Source organism: Clarias gariepinus, chromosome 20 (genome assembly GCF_024256425.1).
Source record: "Clarias gariepinus isolate MV-2021 ecotype Netherlands chromosome 20, CGAR_prim_01v2, whole genome shotgun sequence".
NCBI lineage: Eukaryota > Metazoa > Chordata > Actinopteri > Siluriformes > Clariidae > Clarias > Clarias gariepinus.
In genome coordinates this window covers 24,704,229-24,723,531 of record NC_071119.1, presented here as the reverse complement: position 1 = coordinate 24,723,531, position 19,303 = coordinate 24,704,229, and the positions used below count along the sequence as shown (strand labels likewise).

General features: G+C 40.2%; 1 protein-coding gene across 1 annotated transcript in view; it reads right to left on the bottom strand.

Annotated features, from left to right (window-relative positions):
- The window catches only part of ctnna2 (catenin (cadherin-associated protein), alpha 2), a 359,773-nt gene extending 342,132 nt beyond the window's left edge, over nt 1–17,641 (bottom strand). Inside the window, exons 1-2 of the mRNA XM_053479933.1 lie at nt 17,410–17,641; nt 5,190–5,296 (exon numbers count right to left, since the gene is read on the bottom strand). Of these exons, the coding sequence (XP_053335908.1) occupies nt 5,190–5,291 (102 nt within the window). The 5' untranslated portion in view covers nt 5,292–5,296; nt 17,410–17,641. The remainder of the gene's footprint in view (nt 1–5,189; nt 5,297–17,409) is intronic.
- Between the last annotated feature and the right edge of the window lie 1,662 nt (nt 17,642–19,303).

The window sequence follows — 19,303 nt, the reverse complement described above, 5'->3', positions numbered from 1 at the left end:
GGAGAAAAACAAGGAGGAGCAGGATTAGGAGGAGAAGAAGGAAAACAATCAAAAAGAGGAGAAGGAGGAGGAGACTCAGCGAGAAAGGGATTAAAAGAGAGGAGCATGAGGAGGTTCATGAGGACCAGGAAAAGGTTTAGGAGACAGAGGAAGAGAAGTGGCGAAAATCCAACAGTGAGCCAAACCAACAAAGGACAGTTAGTCATGGTAGTGTACACGGTAATGGAACAGGAGAAAAGCAAAGAAGATGATCAAAAGGAAGAGAAGGAGGAAGATGAAGCATAAAAATGATAATCAGGAGGAGGAAAAGAAGTACATTTACATTTACATTTAGGCATTTGGCAGACGCTCTTATCCAGAGCGACTTACAAAAAGTGCTTTAATGTTTACAACATTGGATACATACTTACACTGGGTTAACTAGGTAGCATAAGGAGAGGAAGGAGATCGGTATTCCTTTGCGTCCTGTTCCTCCATCATTTTCTCCTGATCCTTCTCCTCCTTTCCAATTTTTCCCCAGGAGAAGGAGAAAGATCAGAAAGAGGAAAAATCGAGAGAAGGAGGAGGAGGTTCAGGAAGATCAGGAGAAATGATGAGAACCAAAACAAAAGATCGGTTAATTGGTTAAAAATGGAAGACACAAGTTCCTAGCCTCCTCAAACTCTTCCAGGGTTCTTCCCTGGAGCCCATGGTTTTAGAACACTGACCATTTCACCAAATTAGTTCAAAAACTTAGTAGTCAATTCCAACGTCGAATATGACACTTTTTTTAAACCACATTTTATCTATCTATGCTATTTCTTAGGTCTAGACTATGAACCTTGAGAAAAAATGGGATGTCCTGACTTTTTTCTTTTTCTGTTTAAATAAGTAATTAATGTCTGACTTCCAATAACCCCAAACACACTACAAAGCTATAAGTGAGATAACTGGAGAAGAAGAGGAAGAAGAAGATAAAGAAAAAGGAGGCAGCCTGATTGTTTTGTTAATGAAACCGTCTGGCCAGAAAGCTGACCTCAGCACAATTGATCTTCTTTTAAAGATTCAAAGAAAAAAAATCTGTAAGAACTTTTCCTGACTGGTTCGTGAGGGGCACATTGAGAAGCTGGTGGCTTGTATGAAGAAAGTGGTTCTAGATGATGTATATAAGGGTTTGGATAAACATCTGCACAAATGAAATGTTTCTCAGGATGTCTTAATTTCACAGCTCGAGCAAATCCTGGGGATTGCTACAGCGTTATTGGTCTGGTTTGGAGCTCTGAGCAAAACAATCCCTGATTACAGCAGCGTGTCGCTGATTGGGTCGATGGAGACTAGGAAGAAAGATGGCATTGTGGCAGATCCGACAGATGTTAACCCCCGCCATCCAATTTTTCCCAAGAATGCAAAGCGAGCAAAAAAAAATCCTGGGCACTTGAGAAAATTGTCGTCGGGGGAGCCGGCCTGTTTGTCAAGATGTAATGAGCGCTAGAATATAAACTCAGCGGGATTACTGAGTACCGTACACATCATGCTTACGGTTTTTACATAAGAACGACAGTTCTTTAGAAGAACTGAGTTTCTCAAGATTCCACAGAAAACTCATTGTGAGACAGCATTTGTCTGAGAGTGTACGAGTGGATACAAGCCAGACTAATAGACGTAGGAATTCTTTCATTGGGTCGAAGTAAATGCTGTTCATTTAGATTAACGATCTTTCACGTGGCTTTAAAGATCGTTTGACAAAATCCAAACGAGAATAAACTCGCCAACGAATTTATATAACGAATAAATCACGATAAAGCGGAGTTACCGTAAACACAACAAAATGGGTTGTTTTCCTTTAACAGCAGGTGTTTTAGTCCTCGTATACTCTTTATCCCAGTGCATGACATTTTTATAACCATTATAATGCAATTTAACGGCCAGGAACATTAAAACAAATTATCGCTAACATTACAGCAGCTATAAACGCTAGCTCGCACACCAGCCTCTCTTTATTTCTCTCATGAAGCTTTCTCACTCACTCATCGTCTATACCGCTTTATCCTGTAAACAGGGTCGCAGGGTCTGGCAGAGCCTGTCTCAGGAGACTTAGGGCACTAGGAGGGGTACACCCTGGACAGCGTGCCAAACCATTGCAGGGCACACTACAGGCAATTCTGGGGAACGCCTGTTAGCCTAATCTGTATGTCTTCGGATTATGGGAGGAAACTGGAGTATCTTTGATAAACCCACCAAGCACGGGGAGAACATGCAAACTCCATGAACACAGAAGTGGGAATCGAACCTGGCTAGGAATCGAACCCAGACCCTATAAATAAATAAATAAATAAAGCAAGGAATTTGCTGACACTGGAGACTCCTTCCATAAACGCTGAACAAACCTCATTATCTCTTTTTGAACTTCATTAAAATCTGTTTTAAAGTTGCCGTGAACGAGCGGTTACTACGGAAACAAAAACGTATTGGATTGTTAGCAGGAAAAATCAACAGAGAAGGGAATCGCCAGGGTGCTCCCGATATGATATTATCATGATACCTGTGTGTCTGATTTGTATTGCGGTTCTATAGGAATCGTGATTTTATAAATTTGATGATTGGATGTATTTTTTTTTTACAGATTAACAAATAATTTGCTCCTACCACAAATTGTTTTGCTACTTTGTAGTAAGAGCGAATAGTGTGCTGTGCGAATAGTTTAGAGTGCACCACCTGTAGGTTTATAGAAAACCTGCAGCACTACCAATGCAAACATTTATAAATTAAAAAGAAAAAAAAACAAAGAAACAAATTTGAAATGTGTGTCTATACGTGAATCTCTCCACAAAAGAACTGCGATATGTCACTGCATTGATTTTTCCTCATCTTGAATGAATGATCAACACTGTAATCAATCAGAAAACAAATTTATCTAAAGCGATTAGTTTTGATGGATCAATTGATTGATTGATTGATTGATTGATTGATTGATTCAAACTCCTAACCACATCCAATCCAGAATCCATTTCCTCTCACACTAACCAAAACACTGGTCAATAATGTGACCACTAAAACCACTGACGATTTTCGGAGAAGCCATTTATGGAGCAATAATTGCCTGAAGCATTAGAGTGAAGGGAGAAGAGAGAGAGAGAGAGAGAGAAAGAGAGAGAGAGAGAGAGAAAAACACCTCGTTTAGAGCTCCTTGAACAAAGTCAGCCTCATTACTTTAGACCCAAAGCCATGAAAATCAATTCTTTCCGAACAGAGTCGGTTAGTCGAACCTGGAAGATGGCCGAGCCCTCGCTTTGTTTACTTTCTGCAGCTACGTGGTTTGAAGCGGTCCGTTCCTGCAGACGCTCGTTACACTGAAAACCTGACAAGTTTAAAGCGAAACTAGAGCAAACACAACAGTTACTGCAGCGAAGGGCTTGGAGAAGTCGATAACAGCCCAAATAACAAGCGTGTGATTTAGCAAAAGTGTACGCGATGTGGGCCAACTTTGCGCAAGCGAACTTGGTTACGTGCAAGGATGTATGTTTTTTCCTTCGTAGGGAAAGTGTGAAAGAAAAAGGCTCTGTTTAGGAGCTGTTGGCATCCGAGGTGTGAATTAGCAACTTTCACTGTTTGTCTTTAAGAACTTTTTCCTTGTTTTGTTATACTAAACATAAGTCATGATTCATAATCGATCTGCTCGTTATTAAAAACTAGCAAACGGTATATTTTTGGACGTCTGCAATTTTAACACCCGCTATTCGTTGATATGAATTGATGCAAACAATCACTAGGTTTCCATCCATCCATCCATCCATCCAGGAACCTCTAGTGATGTGGAGGCCAGTGGTGACCACTGTATCTATTCCTATTTTGTACAACCATGGTAGGACCTCTGGTCAACACGCACATTCACACACTACGGGCAATTTGGTAACATCAATGAGCGTAATCTACATTTAGATCTCTGGACTGTGGGAGGAAACTGAAGAAACCTGGAGGAAACCCATCAAGCATGGGGAGAACATGCAAACTCTAAGCACACAGACCCCGAGTTGGGAATGGAACCAAGGACCTGAAGGTGCGAGGTGAAAGCGCTAACCACTAAGCCGCCATGCCACCAGTATTCCACTTGTAATGGGAATAACAGCAACGATTGGAATAAAACTGCGTGAGTTTCATGTGAACTCCTCACCCTTTCAGTTCAGGAGGTAAATGTAAGCTGTTTTCTTTCTGCACCATGTAGGGGAACCCAATTTGGCAATCAATAATCTTAGTGAGAACAAACAGCACTGACTGGGTTATATTTCGTACATGTTAAAGCACCTGACCAATCATACAGTAGATGAGACGGAACTCTTGTAACAAATCAGAACGCAGAAGGCAAAGTTTATGGTAGGAGATGAGAAGCCGAATTTAACCTCAAAGGTTTGCTGTTAAACTTTTTGGCGGATTCTGTTTAAAAACTTAAAGCATATAAACACACATTTTTTAAACAGTTTAATCAGAATGGTTTCTGAGCAGATGTTTAAATTACCCCTCACGGACATCGCGCCAAAGTGACGACATCAGGTGCGTCGCCGTGAGGTTACTACAGATCGTTAAATGTGCTTCTTCCAAGAGTTCAAGTCATCACTTTACTGAACATCCAGCTTCATTGGGACATCGCCTCAACACTTACTTGTGAAACCAAGCATCCTGCTTGATGCAAAATACGGCATTGCACAAGCTACAGTAGTCGGCTAGTCACTCGCGTTAGTACTGTATTTACCTAGCATTTGTTTTCGCATTGTCGAGGTCGAGGATGATTGAGGTCTGGATTGTTGATGAACCGATCGAGGTTTTAGCTGCAGCTTAGCTTTGCTAACATTACAACATTTTAAAGAAGGCTGAAAAGTACTTGTACTGCGAAGTTTACAAAATTTAAAATATCCTTTAAATTGAATTTAAACCCCTGTTAAGTAAAAATATTCACGACAAACATGGATAAGGGAAGCCTAAGACGCACCAGGGATAGAAGTACTGTAAGTTATGAAGCACAGCACGATCGATTTGAGTCGATCTTAAAGCTCCAGAGTAGCAGAATCATCCTAAGTCTAGAAGTCAGACCCTCATTTTCCAGGTTTAAGCACAAAAACGCCCAGCGTCCCCATGGTGCAAACAGCATCATTACTCATTAGGGCTTGTTGCTGTTCTCAGCACTATAAGCCAGCATTAGAAACATACGATCCTACCTGCGTAACCAGCGGCTCCAGCAGCCTCTCCACGGTCAGGGTGCGGATCTCCAGGCTCTTAGGGTCCCATTTGAGTAGGATGGGGGACGTAGCGCTCGTCATGGTTACTGCAGGGAGTAATGGGAAGAAAAAAAGGGGTAAGATAAAGATTGTGTGGAAGAAGTTCAGGAGAGTAGATGATGAAGGAGAGATGTGATGATACTGTATAACCTCAATATGATCATATGAAATATGCTTTCACATCACATTTATCTGATCTTAAGAAACAGGACTGTCAATAAGAGGGATGGGAATCACCGGGGATTACCACGATACGATATTATCGCTAACCTCAGTGCCGATTCGAATATATATATATATATAATATATAATTATATATATATCCATCCACCATCTATCCATCCATCCATCCATCCATCCACCATCCATCCATCCACCATCCATTCATGGTGGATGGATGGATGGATGGATGGATGGAGTTAAATACATGACGCCCTGAAAGTCCTCATACATGTAAGAAATGCTCTTTTTAGCCATTTCTTCCAAATAAAGCTGTAAATCACACTGTTAAAGTATTTTAGAAGTGCTTTACTGCAGATGGATACGTTGTATTCTTAGCAAAAGTTGTGGTATATTTTCTATTTAACATTTGTACGTTTATCGAAAAAAAATAATGAATAAATAAAAAGTGTAAATCAATTCTGATTTAAAAACCGACTGGATCATGATGATACAATACGCTAAAGTAAAATTTCCAGACACATCCTATATTATGTGATCTATCGTTTTAGGGACCCTAGATGCAGCAGATTTCATTTTAATTTGTTTTTGTTTTTTGTCTTGTTTGTTTGTGTGTTTTTTTTTTTTTTTTGTACAGATTTTCTTTCACTCTTTTAGTCGCCTGTAAATAAAAGTTTTGCCTGTGAATAAATGTTTAATTCAGCACTACAGCTTCCACGGCAGGTCAATCGAGGAATCCATCACTAGTGCACTCCGATATTTCACTGCATGTGGCCACGCCCCCTGTGTCTATTCTCCACCAATCATCACATCACGCCTCGCATATTAATGACCTTATCATAATCCAGTTCTGATTCAGTGCAGGGCAGCTCTTAAAAAAGGTAAAAAGTATCAAGATATCAGGGCATCTTAAACCTGTGTGTGTGTGTGTGTGTGTGTGTGTGTGTGTGTGTGTGTACAGTGATCAATAGGAAAATAAATAGAGCAGAGGAACAGTACAAGCCAATAAACTTGTTTGTGTCTCTTTTAGTTCTTATTGTTCACCCCGAGTCTTCACACTGAACACACACACACACACACACACACACACACGGAGCACCATGACAGATGAACATTCCATCCAGCCCACTAGCAGCCCTTTGTAAAATTCCAACACAATCAGCGACAGCTCCAGACAATACAGTGATGAAGTCAGGCGGCCGAGTGTAAAATATCGCACAGCCTCCAGAGAACACACACACACACACACACACACACACACACACACACACACACACACAGCACACCCTGAGTACAAGTACTTATATAATGAGTAATTACTATATAGAAAGAAAAAAAGCTTTCTCCCTTTCTGTTCTTCTTCCTTTCTTCCCTCATCACGTCTTTCAAATAAGGAGCAAGTTTAAGCCACGCATAGAACAAAGCAAGAAGTCTGTTTTTTTTTTAAAGATGAGTAATAAGAGATGAAAGGAAAGACACAAGAGGGAAAAAGAAAATAAACAGAAAGAAAAATTTTAAATAGAATGAAAGAAAAAATTAAGGAAATAAACAAAAAAAAGATTTAAAGAAAGATTTAATGCAGAAAGAAAGAAAGAAAGAAAGAAAGAGAGAAAGGATTGACACAAAAAGGAAGAAAAACATAAGATAAAGAAAAATTTTAAGATAAAGAAAGAAAGAAATTTTGAGATAAAGAAAGAAAGTAAGACAGTAAGTAAGAAAGAAATTGTAAGATAAAGAAAGGAATTAAGATAAAGAAAGAAAGAAAAAGGAATTAAGATAAAGAAAGAAATAAATTTTGAGAGAAAGAAAGAAAGAAAGAAAGAAAAATGGAAATTGAATAAATAAAGCATGAAAGAAACAAACAAAAGCACGAGCAAAAAATTCTGAACAAATAAAACAAAGGAGATCTTGAGATGGACAGACATACAGACATACAGACAGACGTCTTGGTGTTATACAGAAGACTACGCTTGTAGTGAGATCCTCCTGAGCTGATTACTCCACATTCGGCTCTAATTATTCATTAATAAAGCTCATAAGCTCCGTGAGTTCCCAGAGTTCTCACTTTTTCACTCGTCTACATCGACTGGAACACATCCTCTTCTTTCTGTTCCTTCTCCTCCTGTCCCTAAACGTCCTAACCGTCTCCCTCTGTCTTCATCAGAGTCCACGGCGCAGAATAAATCTCCAGGCTAAGTGTGTGGTTTTGTGTGATGAATGAAGCTCCTCCAAAAGCTGCCTTGCTTCTCCTCGGCTCTGGGGTTATGGCTGGGTCGAGAACCCATTCTCCCCTGAAATTACCGCCATCAATATAACGGGAGATCATAACCCAGGATTTAGTCATGGAGATGGGAATAAAAACGAGAGGACGAGAGGCGTTCCATAAGCGGTGATATAGAGCATAACTCTAAGCCCTGATCAAGGGCACTACGTGGAGTGTGGAACAAGGGCTTGTACACCCTACATAGTGCACTAGCTTTCCATTTAACACTATTTGGGATTTGACCCCAGAACCTGTAAGCTAACGGAGCTGATAATCTAAAATGGAATAAGTGGAAATATAAAGTACATCTCGTAAGTTTCTCAGGACTGTCCATCACCTTATGGTTTCTTCTCATCAACTTTTGGATACACAGTACCGGTAAGAGTTTAAAACTACTTTCACCCTGTTAATTACACTAACTCGAAGGTGCCAGCTCTGAAAGTCGCGGTTAGATAGGTACTCCAGGCACGGAGGGATATGTGTGGGCGGAGCAAAATAACTAGTTACAGTAACAAACAAATAATCTGTTAATAAAAGATGGTGTTTGTGGAACTGTTGTATAAAAGCAAATTACACTCGAGGTCATGCTGTTGTATTGAATATCAGCACGGCCGCGCGCGGTGATATCTTACATACTCAGGTTGTGCTCTCATGCATCACAGCCATGCTGATATTCAGTACAACAGCATGACCTCGAGCGAGAGATTGATTAATCGAAAATCATCATAAATAAAAAAAAACACTATCATATTATCAAGTAACTCAAGTAACCAAAGAGTATAATCAGCTCAACTAATAAAAAAGAAAGAAAGAAACAGAAAGAAAGAAAGTAAGAAATTTTATGTATGCATTTGGATTCCTAATGCCCCAACATCCACATGAACAAATATCAAGAAAGAAAGAAAGAAAGAAAGAAAGAAAGAAGTATAAGAAACAAGAAGAACAAAAAACAAAGGAAGGAAAAAATTTTATATGGGATATGGTACTAAATCTAAACTATACTGTACCTACGGCAACTCCTAAGCCTGCAATATACACATGATCAGTTATGAGGAAGAAAAGAAAGAAAGAAAGAAAGAAAGAAAGAAAGAAAGAAAGATTTTTTAAAGATACAGTATTAATTATACAATTAAGTCCTAACTTGAAACCTTAACTATACCTACAACATCCACATTATCCATTATAAAAGAAAGAAGTGTAAGATGTTAAAAAAAAGTAAGAAAAGTAAGGAAGAAAGAAAGAAAACAGTGTAAGATAAACAAAAAGAAAGAAAAATTATGTAAAAAAAGGCAGAAAAAGTATTAAATAAGCAAAAAGAAAGAAAGAAATGTAAGTTAACAATTAAGAAAAAAGAATAAAAATTAACAATAAAGAAAGAAATGTAAGAAAGAAAAAGACCAAAAAACAATGTGAAAAAAGAAAGGAAGAGAGAAATAAGTATAAGATGAACAGAAAGAAGAAAGAAAGATGAATCAAAACAAATCGACAAAGAGCATGAAAGGAAAATTGGAATAAAAGAAAAGATAATGTATGTTTAAAGAACAAAAAATTAGAATGAAAAGATAATAACGAATTCCTGGCTTAGTAAACATAACAGCTTGTTTTCCAATTCAACCTGCAGTGTAAATTCCAGTCTATGATCAGGTGTGTTGCCGTGACGACGGGGTGATAAGTGTGAGGGCGGGGCCTCCTCACGCTCTCTCCAACACCAGCAGTGCTGTGGAGCTCCAGCTGGGATCAGAGCGCAGTGCTGTTACACACCACGCTGTTCGCTGGGAGTTGTTTAAACGGATGAAAGTGGCGGGATTGACGCACAGGTCGGGTGGGGGCGGGGTCAGGGGTCAGGGGTTACGCCCTCACTCTCAGGCTGCTGCTTTCTGCCGTTCTGGGACACTCGGGGAAACCGATCGCAGTAAAGTGTAAAGGTTTTCCTCATGATCAGTGATCTCAGTTAGTGTGGCGTCAGGACCAAGCTGCTCTCCTGATCTTTCTCTCTCTTTTCAGAGTCTGTCTGGTGTGTTTTTGTCATCTCTCTTTTATCTCCCGTCCCCCATCCCTCGTCCCGTGTCCATGGATCACACTCTGAGGGAGTGAGCTGATGGGCTGTGAGCTCTCCCCTCACCCACCCCCTTTGTCTCTCTCCAGCTTTCTCTCCACGCTGCTCTCTCCATCATTGTTCCCTTCAGCTGCTGTCTATCTGCCCATCTGTCTATCTGTCTATCTGCCCATCTGTCTATCTGCCCATCTGTCTATCTGTCTATCTGCCCATCTGTCTATCTGTCTATCTGCCCATCTGTCTATCTGTCTATCTGCCCATCTGTCTATCTGTCTATCTGCCCATCTGTCTATCTGTCCATCTGCCCATCTGTCTATCTGCCCATCCGTCTCCGTCTCCCTGTCCAGCTGAACTATTTCAGAGTGCTTCCTATGGGACGTGTAGACGTTCCACTCTGCTTTTCCTAGCACATTTCTGTTCCCCCGTTCCCCCGTTCCCGTCCTGGTGTCTGTCCGGGTTTGTTTGGGGATTTGATCAGTATTCCGCTCCTCGTGCTTTAAGGGGATCCAGTGAGATTCACATCACGCGTGTCTGACCTCACGTCACTTCACGTCTCAACACACTCGGTGGCTTTCAGTCCATCTTCCACTTTACTGCACAAGCCTGACGTGTCAGAGCTGCGCGTCTGCAGTTCGTAGCTCCGAAATTACAGACAGACACACAGACCATAGTGAACAAAAAAAAACAAGATATATACTGTAAAGTCACTCAAGCTGACTATAAGTGAAAATTTTGAGGTAGGACAATAGGAGGTAAAAGTCTGAAAACTGAGTAAAAATGAAAGAAAGAAAAATAAAGGAAATTGTTCAATAATTTGATAAATAGAAAGAAAGAAAGAAAGAAAGAAAGAAAAGGGGCAGGATAAATTACAGCCCAGCTGATTATCATTGATAAATAAACAAACATACTGTACACAGACAGACAGGCAGGCAGGCAGGCAAACAAACCGAGAGACACACTCACAAAACGGAGAGACAAATAGACAAAGAAAGCAAGACAGACAAACATACAGAGAGACACAGAAAGGCAGTAAGACAGACAGACAAACATTGAGACAAAGACAGACAGAAAGAGAAAAAGACAGACAGACAGACAGAGAGAGACAGACAGACAAACAATTTGAGGCAGACAGACAGAGAGACAGACAGACAAATAAGGAGACACGGACAGACAAATAGATAGAGAGACAGACAGACAAACAATGACAGACAGAAAGGCAGAGACACAGACAGACAGGGAGACAGACAGACAGAGAGACATACAGAGAGATTCAGCTAGACACAGAGAGAGACAAATAGTCAGGTAGACAGACAAAGAGACACACAGACATACAGATGGATGCACACAGACAGACAGGCAGACAGACAAACAAAGTCAAACAGACAAACAGAGAGACACAGACAGACATCCAAAGAGAGAAAAACATAAACAGACAAACAGACAGACAAAGAGAGAGAAAATCATACATACATACAGAGAGACAAACAGACATACAAAGAGAGACATACAAATCATATACACAGATAGACACAGACACATACAAGACGAGAGACAGATTTCCTTCTTTCCCCCTGAGGGGACGCGACCACAGTGACACATAGAAGTGTACACGTATAAAAACGCTGATGTTATTCCCTAATAAATAAGAAGTTACTCTCAGCAGGTGGCTGCGGTGCTAGCAGAGAAATAAAACTCTGTCTGTGTGTGTGTGTGTGTGGAGAAACTGCACTGTTGATTAGTGTTCTATAGTAGCTCAACACACACACACACACACACACACACACACTCAGAGCCCTATTCCTCCCTACACTGCTCAGAGCTCTGTACACTGCAGTTCTCCCAGGCTGTGTGTGTTAGAGTTCTGAGCTCTGACCTGGAGACACCATGACGACCAAAGACGCCCTGACTAAACAACGACCAGCACATGCGCACACACACACACACACACACACACACACACACACGCTTCCAGAGGGAAGAAAGTCACTTGTTAACACACTGCAGCAGGGCCAGCTGGCACAAAAACAGATTATTGGTGCTGGGAAACATATGGCGAGTGGGTGGACGAGATGCATCAGTTTGCAGCGCCATTCAGCCCTTTGAACTTTTTCAAAATAATAATAAAAAAGTTTTTCTATTTAAATTAAAGAAAATATTCGTCAACTCACTGACTGTCTCATTTCTCCTGAACGACTATTTGCTAGATTTTTCTGCAGGAGAGTAACAGGGTTGAGTTTTGTGAAACGAATCAGTGATCGATTAATAATCTACGACAGGCGTTCGAGTCGAAGCGAGACAGTTCTGAGAGTAAAAACTCCCTTTATGTCTCTATATAATCCCCTGCTACACTAATGCTATTATCCCAGTGTTTCACTAGTGCTTGGACACCATCAAGGTGGAAAGAAAGTTTTCTCAGTGCACCTGAGCCAGAATTGGTCTGAAACTCCCTGAAAGTCCTTTAATGGCACAAACATGTGGAAATAGCTTGGAGGACGCTGTCCTCCAAAACCAGCTGGCACATGAGGCCGCGAGAATGTGCTGTCCTGTAACATCGCTCAAAAATGGCTCTCCTATGAGGACGCGATCCCGTAACATCTGCCTAAAAACAGCTGGCCCATGAGAACGCTGTCTTGTAACATCTACAGAAAAACAGCTGGTCTATGAGGACGCAATCCTGTAACTTCCCAAAAACAGCTGGCCTGAAGACACGGTCCTGTAACAGCTGCAGAAAAACAGCTGGCCTATGAGGACGCAATCCTGTAACATCCTCCCAAAAACAGCTGGCCTGAGGACGCTGTCCTGTAACAGCTGCAGAAAAACAGCTGGCCTATGAGGACGCAATCCTGTAACATCCTCCCAAAAACAGCTGGCCTGAGGACGCTGTCCTGTAACAGCTGCAGAAAAACAGCTGGCCTATGAGGACGCAAAGTACTGTAACACCCGCCCAAAAACAGCTGGCCTGAGGACACAATCTTGTAACATTTACAGAAAAACAGCTGGCCTATGAGGACATGGTTTGTAACATCTGCAGAAAAACAACTGGCCTATAAGGACATGGTCTGTAACATCTGCAGAAAAACAGCTGGCCTATGAAGACGCAATCCTGTAACATTTGCAGAAAAACAGCTGGTCTATGAGGACGCAATTCTGTAACATCCTCCCAAAAACAGCTGGCCTATAAAGACGTAATCCTGTAACATCCTCCCAAAAACAGCTGGCCTGAGGACACTGTCCTGTAACAGCTGCAGAAAAACAGCTGGCCTATGAGGACGCAATCCTGTAACATCCTCCCAAAAACAGCTGGCCTGAGGACGCTGTCATGTAACAGCTGCAGAAAAACAGCTGGCCTATGAGGACGCAAAGTACTGTAACATCTGCAGAAAAACAGCTGGCCTATGAAGACGCAATCCTGTAACATCCGCAGAAAAACAGCTGGCCTATGAGGATATGGTCTATAACATCTGCCCAAAAACAGCTGGCCTATGAGGACATGGTCTGTAACATCTGCAGAAAAACAGCTGGCCTATAAAGACGCAATCCTGTAACATCTGCAGAAAAACAGCTTGTCTATGAGGATGCAATTCTGTAACATCCTCCCAAAAACAGCTGGCCTGAGGACGCTGTCCTGTAACAGCTGCAGAAAAACAGCTGGCCTATGAGGACATAAAGTACTGTAACACCTGCCCAAAAACAGCTGGCCTGAGGACACAATTTTGTAACTTCTACAGAAAAACAGCTGGCCTATGAGGACATGGTCTGTAACATCTGCAGAAAAACAGCTGGCCTATGAGGACGCAATCCTGTAACATCTGCAGAAAAACAGCTGGTCTATGAGGACGCAATCAGGCCTGGGTGCAGGGAGTAAAATTTTACTCAGCTTTCAAAAAATATAGATGAATAAAATTAAATTAAATTTATTTACAGATTTAGCAAGTGGGGCAAATACTTTTTCACATAAGGGGTCAGAATGTACCGCCCTGCAGTTTTGGATGGGCTGGTACTGTCCGTCTTCTAGCGTCTGATTAGCTGGAACCGAGCGAGCATTGTGAGAATTGTGATATTGAGCGTACATTAGTATTAGAACGCCGTAAATGAGAGAAAGGATAGATCGTTTTGCTAATCTCTAATAATTTACATTATTTCTCACGTCCAAAACCAATAAGATGTTTATGCCGAGGTTCCGCTGTATAAAATGTTAAAATGTTGCAGTTCCTTTATAATCCTGCAAGTGGCTTTAGACTATTTCCAATTTGGCGGGAGCAAATTATTCTGCATGCTTTTTCTTAGAAATATAACAGCATGTAAAAGCTAAAATAATAATAATAATCTGTTTTTTCGGCCCTAATAAATATCAGCTTACAGAAAAAAATACTTTTTTTTTTTTATGTAGATCATCTACCAAACAACGGAATCGTCTCCATATGGATGAGCTGTTACTGTAGAATGAATATTATATCTCTAAGGATGAGCGCTTTACCATAATACGAACAAGCATGAACAAGACTTTAAAGAGTTTATTAGTTTAAAATCTGAAATCAGCTCGTCTGAGCGACCAATCAGTCCAAGTCTCCAGATTGAAACGCAAATTAGAATCAACAGTAGAATTTTTATTCAAGGAAATTCAATTAGCCCAGTTGTTTTTTCTTATTAGCTCCACACAGGTAAGTAAAGAGGAACGAAATCTCTCGGTTCTTCTACTTTGTTTATTATCTGCTGCTGTCTAACATGACTAAGTGAAAAAAAAGCAAAAGTTCAGCTGCTAAATCTGGTCTGCGGCGCGTCACATCGTCCGGATTCCTCCTCCGAGCTCCGGTTACGATGCGGAGAAAGGAGGGGGAGAAGAGCTGCTGGAACGGGACACCGCGGCTGGAGAGGGGAGGAGACGTCCAATAGCCTGACTTGATATATTTTATATAATGTATAATATATATATATATTTTTTTTCATCTGCACAAAGCAATTGAACTCCCTCTTTCTCTCTCTCTCACACACACACACACACACATGCAGTATTTCAGCCCTGCCTTACAGACAGGATGCACCGTTAAATACTTTGCTGCTGGTTGTTCTCCAGATGAGCTCAACATCTATATAAATAAAAGAAAGGTTTTGTCTGTACATCGGGTCAGAACTCGCTCTTTCAGTGATTTACATTTCATACATTAGAGGACCTGAAACCATTCTTAGAGACATTTCTGTCTGACTGTCCAGATTTTCTCGCAGCATGACACAAAACTGTCTGGACAGAATGTAAGGAAACTTTTGCAGTCCTTAGATCTTAGAAGTTAAGATAGAAGTTATCAGCAGTTATGTACCAGATCACATTACAGCATCTAGCGCTTTTTCGAGGTGGGCGTGACGGTATGCGTCACTCAACAGAGCCAATCAACATGATAATTAACCGTGTATATAGAAAGTATGTGGAAGACTCCTAAATGACTGTAATGCACGTACAAGCCGCACACAATCCTCACGAAATCGAAACAGAAACGAATAAAACAACACAGCACGACTTACTCCAACAAAAAGGCAAGTACACTATAAAAACCAAACCTTTAAAGATGAATGGACAGATCAGGTTTAAAACCAGACTGTCTCATATGTTCTCATATTGTCTCAAGCAGTAATGTGACGCTTCACTATGCGATAAAACATGGCTCGTTAGATCGAATAAAATACCCAAACTGAGAGCCCGGTGGTATGTGCTTAAATGCCCCCTGGCATGGATTAACCTGCCTACATAATCACTATAAAAATATCTATTTAAACATAATTTTATCATGCTAAACTGCCCGGACAGAGTTTAATGAGACTTTTGCAGTACTTAGACCTCTGCCTCAAGTTTAACCTGCATTATAAATTAAATCAAAATGTTGAGCTAAAGTGAATATTTTTACTGGGATTAGTTCATATTCTCACGTTGGCTAGAATTACCAGCGCTGAAGTGGTATAAGTGAATTTTAACACGCTGGAGTGGTTTTAAGACAAAACTTCATCTTTATCTGATCTACTTTTTCCATTTCTCATCTCTGATTCACTCTCCGATTACTGAACAGGGAGTGTGTTTGTCTGACCACCAAAGAAGGACAAGTATGTGATACAGCCAAAACAGTATTGGTGCTGATTTAGTGTGTGGCGAAAGAAGCTACTTCTGAAGTTTATGCAACATGGAAGTGACCGATCTCGCCTTACCTAAAAATTTCAAGTTGCTAACTTTAGTTGTTTTGGAGAGATGATTTTATATGTGCACCAAAAATGCACTTGCTTCAAACAATAATCATTTAAAATGCAAATGATTCATATTTATTTATAAGTATTGATACTAAAATTGGTCTAAGCTTCTAGAAGCATATGACCTGTAAACATTGTTGCTTAAATGAAAGCATCCCATGCAAAGGTAAGGATTTTTTCCCTGTGGTATTGTTTAAATGCTTCAAATTAGATACACACCTTACTGTACTGTATGTCATGTGACCGTAAAACATAGAAAGCTATAGTTCATTCAGTTAAAATAGCTTTTTGTAATCTGCCTAATACTTATCGTTAACACATATACCATTAGATTTCCAGTCTTTGTATAAAGGATGTTTTTTTGCTAAAAGCTTAAAAAAGCAAAAAAAAAAAATCTGTAGTGTCCGTAACCATGTTGCAATATCTTAACAATTTTGCATTTTTAGAATAACACACTTCCTCAAGTTTATGTCTTTTCATGTAAAATCTAAATTTCATCTAAATGACAGTTAAAATCGTTGAAAGATTTGAATTTAAAAAAAAGTAACAGACACTACGGACATCAAAGGGCATGAGATTGTATTTAGCACGTGTTTCTTTTTATCTGATAAAAATATAAATGTGTATGCATATTTACGAAAAACAAACAAAAACAAACTATTATGAAAAATGATGTTATATGATCCTATCATATATATATGCAGTATATAAATTCACTTTTTCCACCTAGATGAGACACTTTTTTAGCACCGATACCATTCATTAATAAGTTAGACATGGAGTTCTGCTGCACGTTCAGGCTTCAACCTTAAATAATAATCTCACTGGATCCATTAAAGCTTTAATCTTCTTAACTATTTCTTTAACTTATCCTGGTGCATGCTTGGAGGAAACTTCTTAGAAAAAAAATAATAATAAAGAAGTAGCCGTGGACAGGAAACAGAGTGATACAGAGTGATACAGTGATACATGCAGCACCAGCTCTAGCAGCAGCAGCATCATCAGCTCCAGGATCAGCACAATGATGTGGAGACAAAGGCGCACAGGATGGAGCTGGCGGACACGCATTAATACCGCAACACGCACACACCGCATCTCCTGTTCTAATTGATTTTTAATTATTATTAGTATTATTATTAGTAATATTATTATAGTTTCTCCTTCTTCTTGCTTAGATGATTGGGATGCATGTTTGGCTTAGGGTTAGCATGCATGCTATCAGGCTAACTTAGAGAGAGATAGAGGGAGTGAGAGATGGAGAGGAAGGGATGGATGGATGGAGCATCACCAAAACCTTTATCCATTTTGCGCATCATTATTATAATAATGAAAATAATAATGCTTCCACTGCAAAGATAGATAGAAAGATAGAGTGATATATAGAGAGAGATAGAGAGAGATCCACGCCTAGCTCCAGGAGGATCCGTTACCTTTTCTTAGATGAGATCAAACGGTTATTCCCTTAGAAATAGATGCAAATAAATAAATAGGAATATAAAATAAACACGCCTCCCGATGGGGGGAAAAAACAGCAACACTTCCTCCAGAGAGTAAAATAATATAATATGATATAATAGTATATTATAGTCCTGTTCCTCCCGCGCGCTTCCGCTATAATAAACCCCCCGATATGGATCCACGCGCCGCTCTCGAGCAGGAAACACTGCGCTCGTGCCTCTCTCTCTCTCTCTCTCTCTCTGGTGCCGCTCCCTGCCAAATAATGACACCCTCTTCTCCGGGAAGGGAGAGGGAGAGAAATAACACACACACACACACACACACACACACAGAGCGAAGAAGCAGGTGCCCTAGAGCGGGTGCACGGTGCGCGCGCGCCCACGATCGGGAATCCGAACCAGCGCTGTAAAGGCCGTGCCGGGGAGGGGAGGGGCGGTGGGGGCTGGTTGAGGGGACTAGCGCGCATGCGCCGTTGCGTATCGTGTGAGCCGGGAGAGACATCGCTCCTGCCAAATAGTGAGAGAGAAAAAGGAGGGAGGGGAGGGCAGGGGAGAGGTGGAGGGGGGGGGGGGTGTTGTTTGGAGCAGTGTGTGTGTGTGTGTGTGTGTGTGTGAGCTGAGAAACGGATAAATGTTGGGATTTAGATATTTATTTATTGAATTTATTTAAATAAATTTATATTTTGAATTTATTTAAAATAAATAAACAAACAAGTAAATAATTAAATAGAAAACATAATAGCAATAAATATATATAATTAATGTTTATTATTAACGCAATTACTAACAGTGCTATACACTAATGCACATTGGATTAAAAAAAAAAAAAAAAACAGTGAAATGTGCGTAAAACAACTCATTTCCAATTACAGCGCCCCCTAGTTTGATGCATGGCGTGGTTTTAACGGGCTTCATTCCCATTCCCAGCCTTAAATAAAAAAAGATACACAATATATTTTACTAACATTGCTATAAAACTAATGGACATTTTGTGGAAGTTTGTAAATGTACAAAAAAATGTAATGTTCATAAAATAGAAAGAAAGAAAGAAAGAAAGAAAGAAAGAATTAGGTAAATTTACAAACTCAGTAAATATACAGAGTCAGCCAAAAAAAAATGTGTCTACACTTGAGGAAAAGGAAAACTTGCATAAATATTTTAATACCACATGTATTGCTATCGATTTCTATTTCCTGAAGTGAGTATAAGTTTTTTTTTGGCTGACTTTGTACTAACAATGCTATACACTAATGCGCTTTTTGTGCAAATTGGATTTAACAAAAAGTAAAGCATGCATAAAAACAGCTCATTTCCAATTATAGCGCCTCCTAGATTGGAAAGACAGAAAACACAACAGCAATAGAAATAAGTACATTCACAAACTCTCACTCACTCACACACTCAGCGGCTATACCGCTTAATCCTGTATTCTGGGTTGCAGGGGGCCTGGAGCCCATCCCAGGAGAATTAGGGCACGGGACGGGGTACACCCTGGACAGGGTGCTAATCCATCACAGCGCACACACACACACATACACACACTCGTTCATACAATCATAATGGTTGGGAATATTAATTAGCCTAATCTGCAAGTTTTTGGACTATGGGAGGAAACCGGAGTATTCGAAGGAAAAGTGAGGTGTGAGTTTGATATGATTTAGTCCACAAAATCCTGAAATGTTCATGTTTCTGTTTTATGGAAATATTTCCTCTCTAAGATTTTTTTTCCATATGCTTTGTTTATTTGGCAGATTTGTTCTGAAACATCGTCCTGAGGATTTTCCCACACGGTCCTAAATAAATTAAATAAACCTCTATAAATAATTACACGTGTTTATGTGGAGCCGCTGCCAAGCAAGCTGTTACT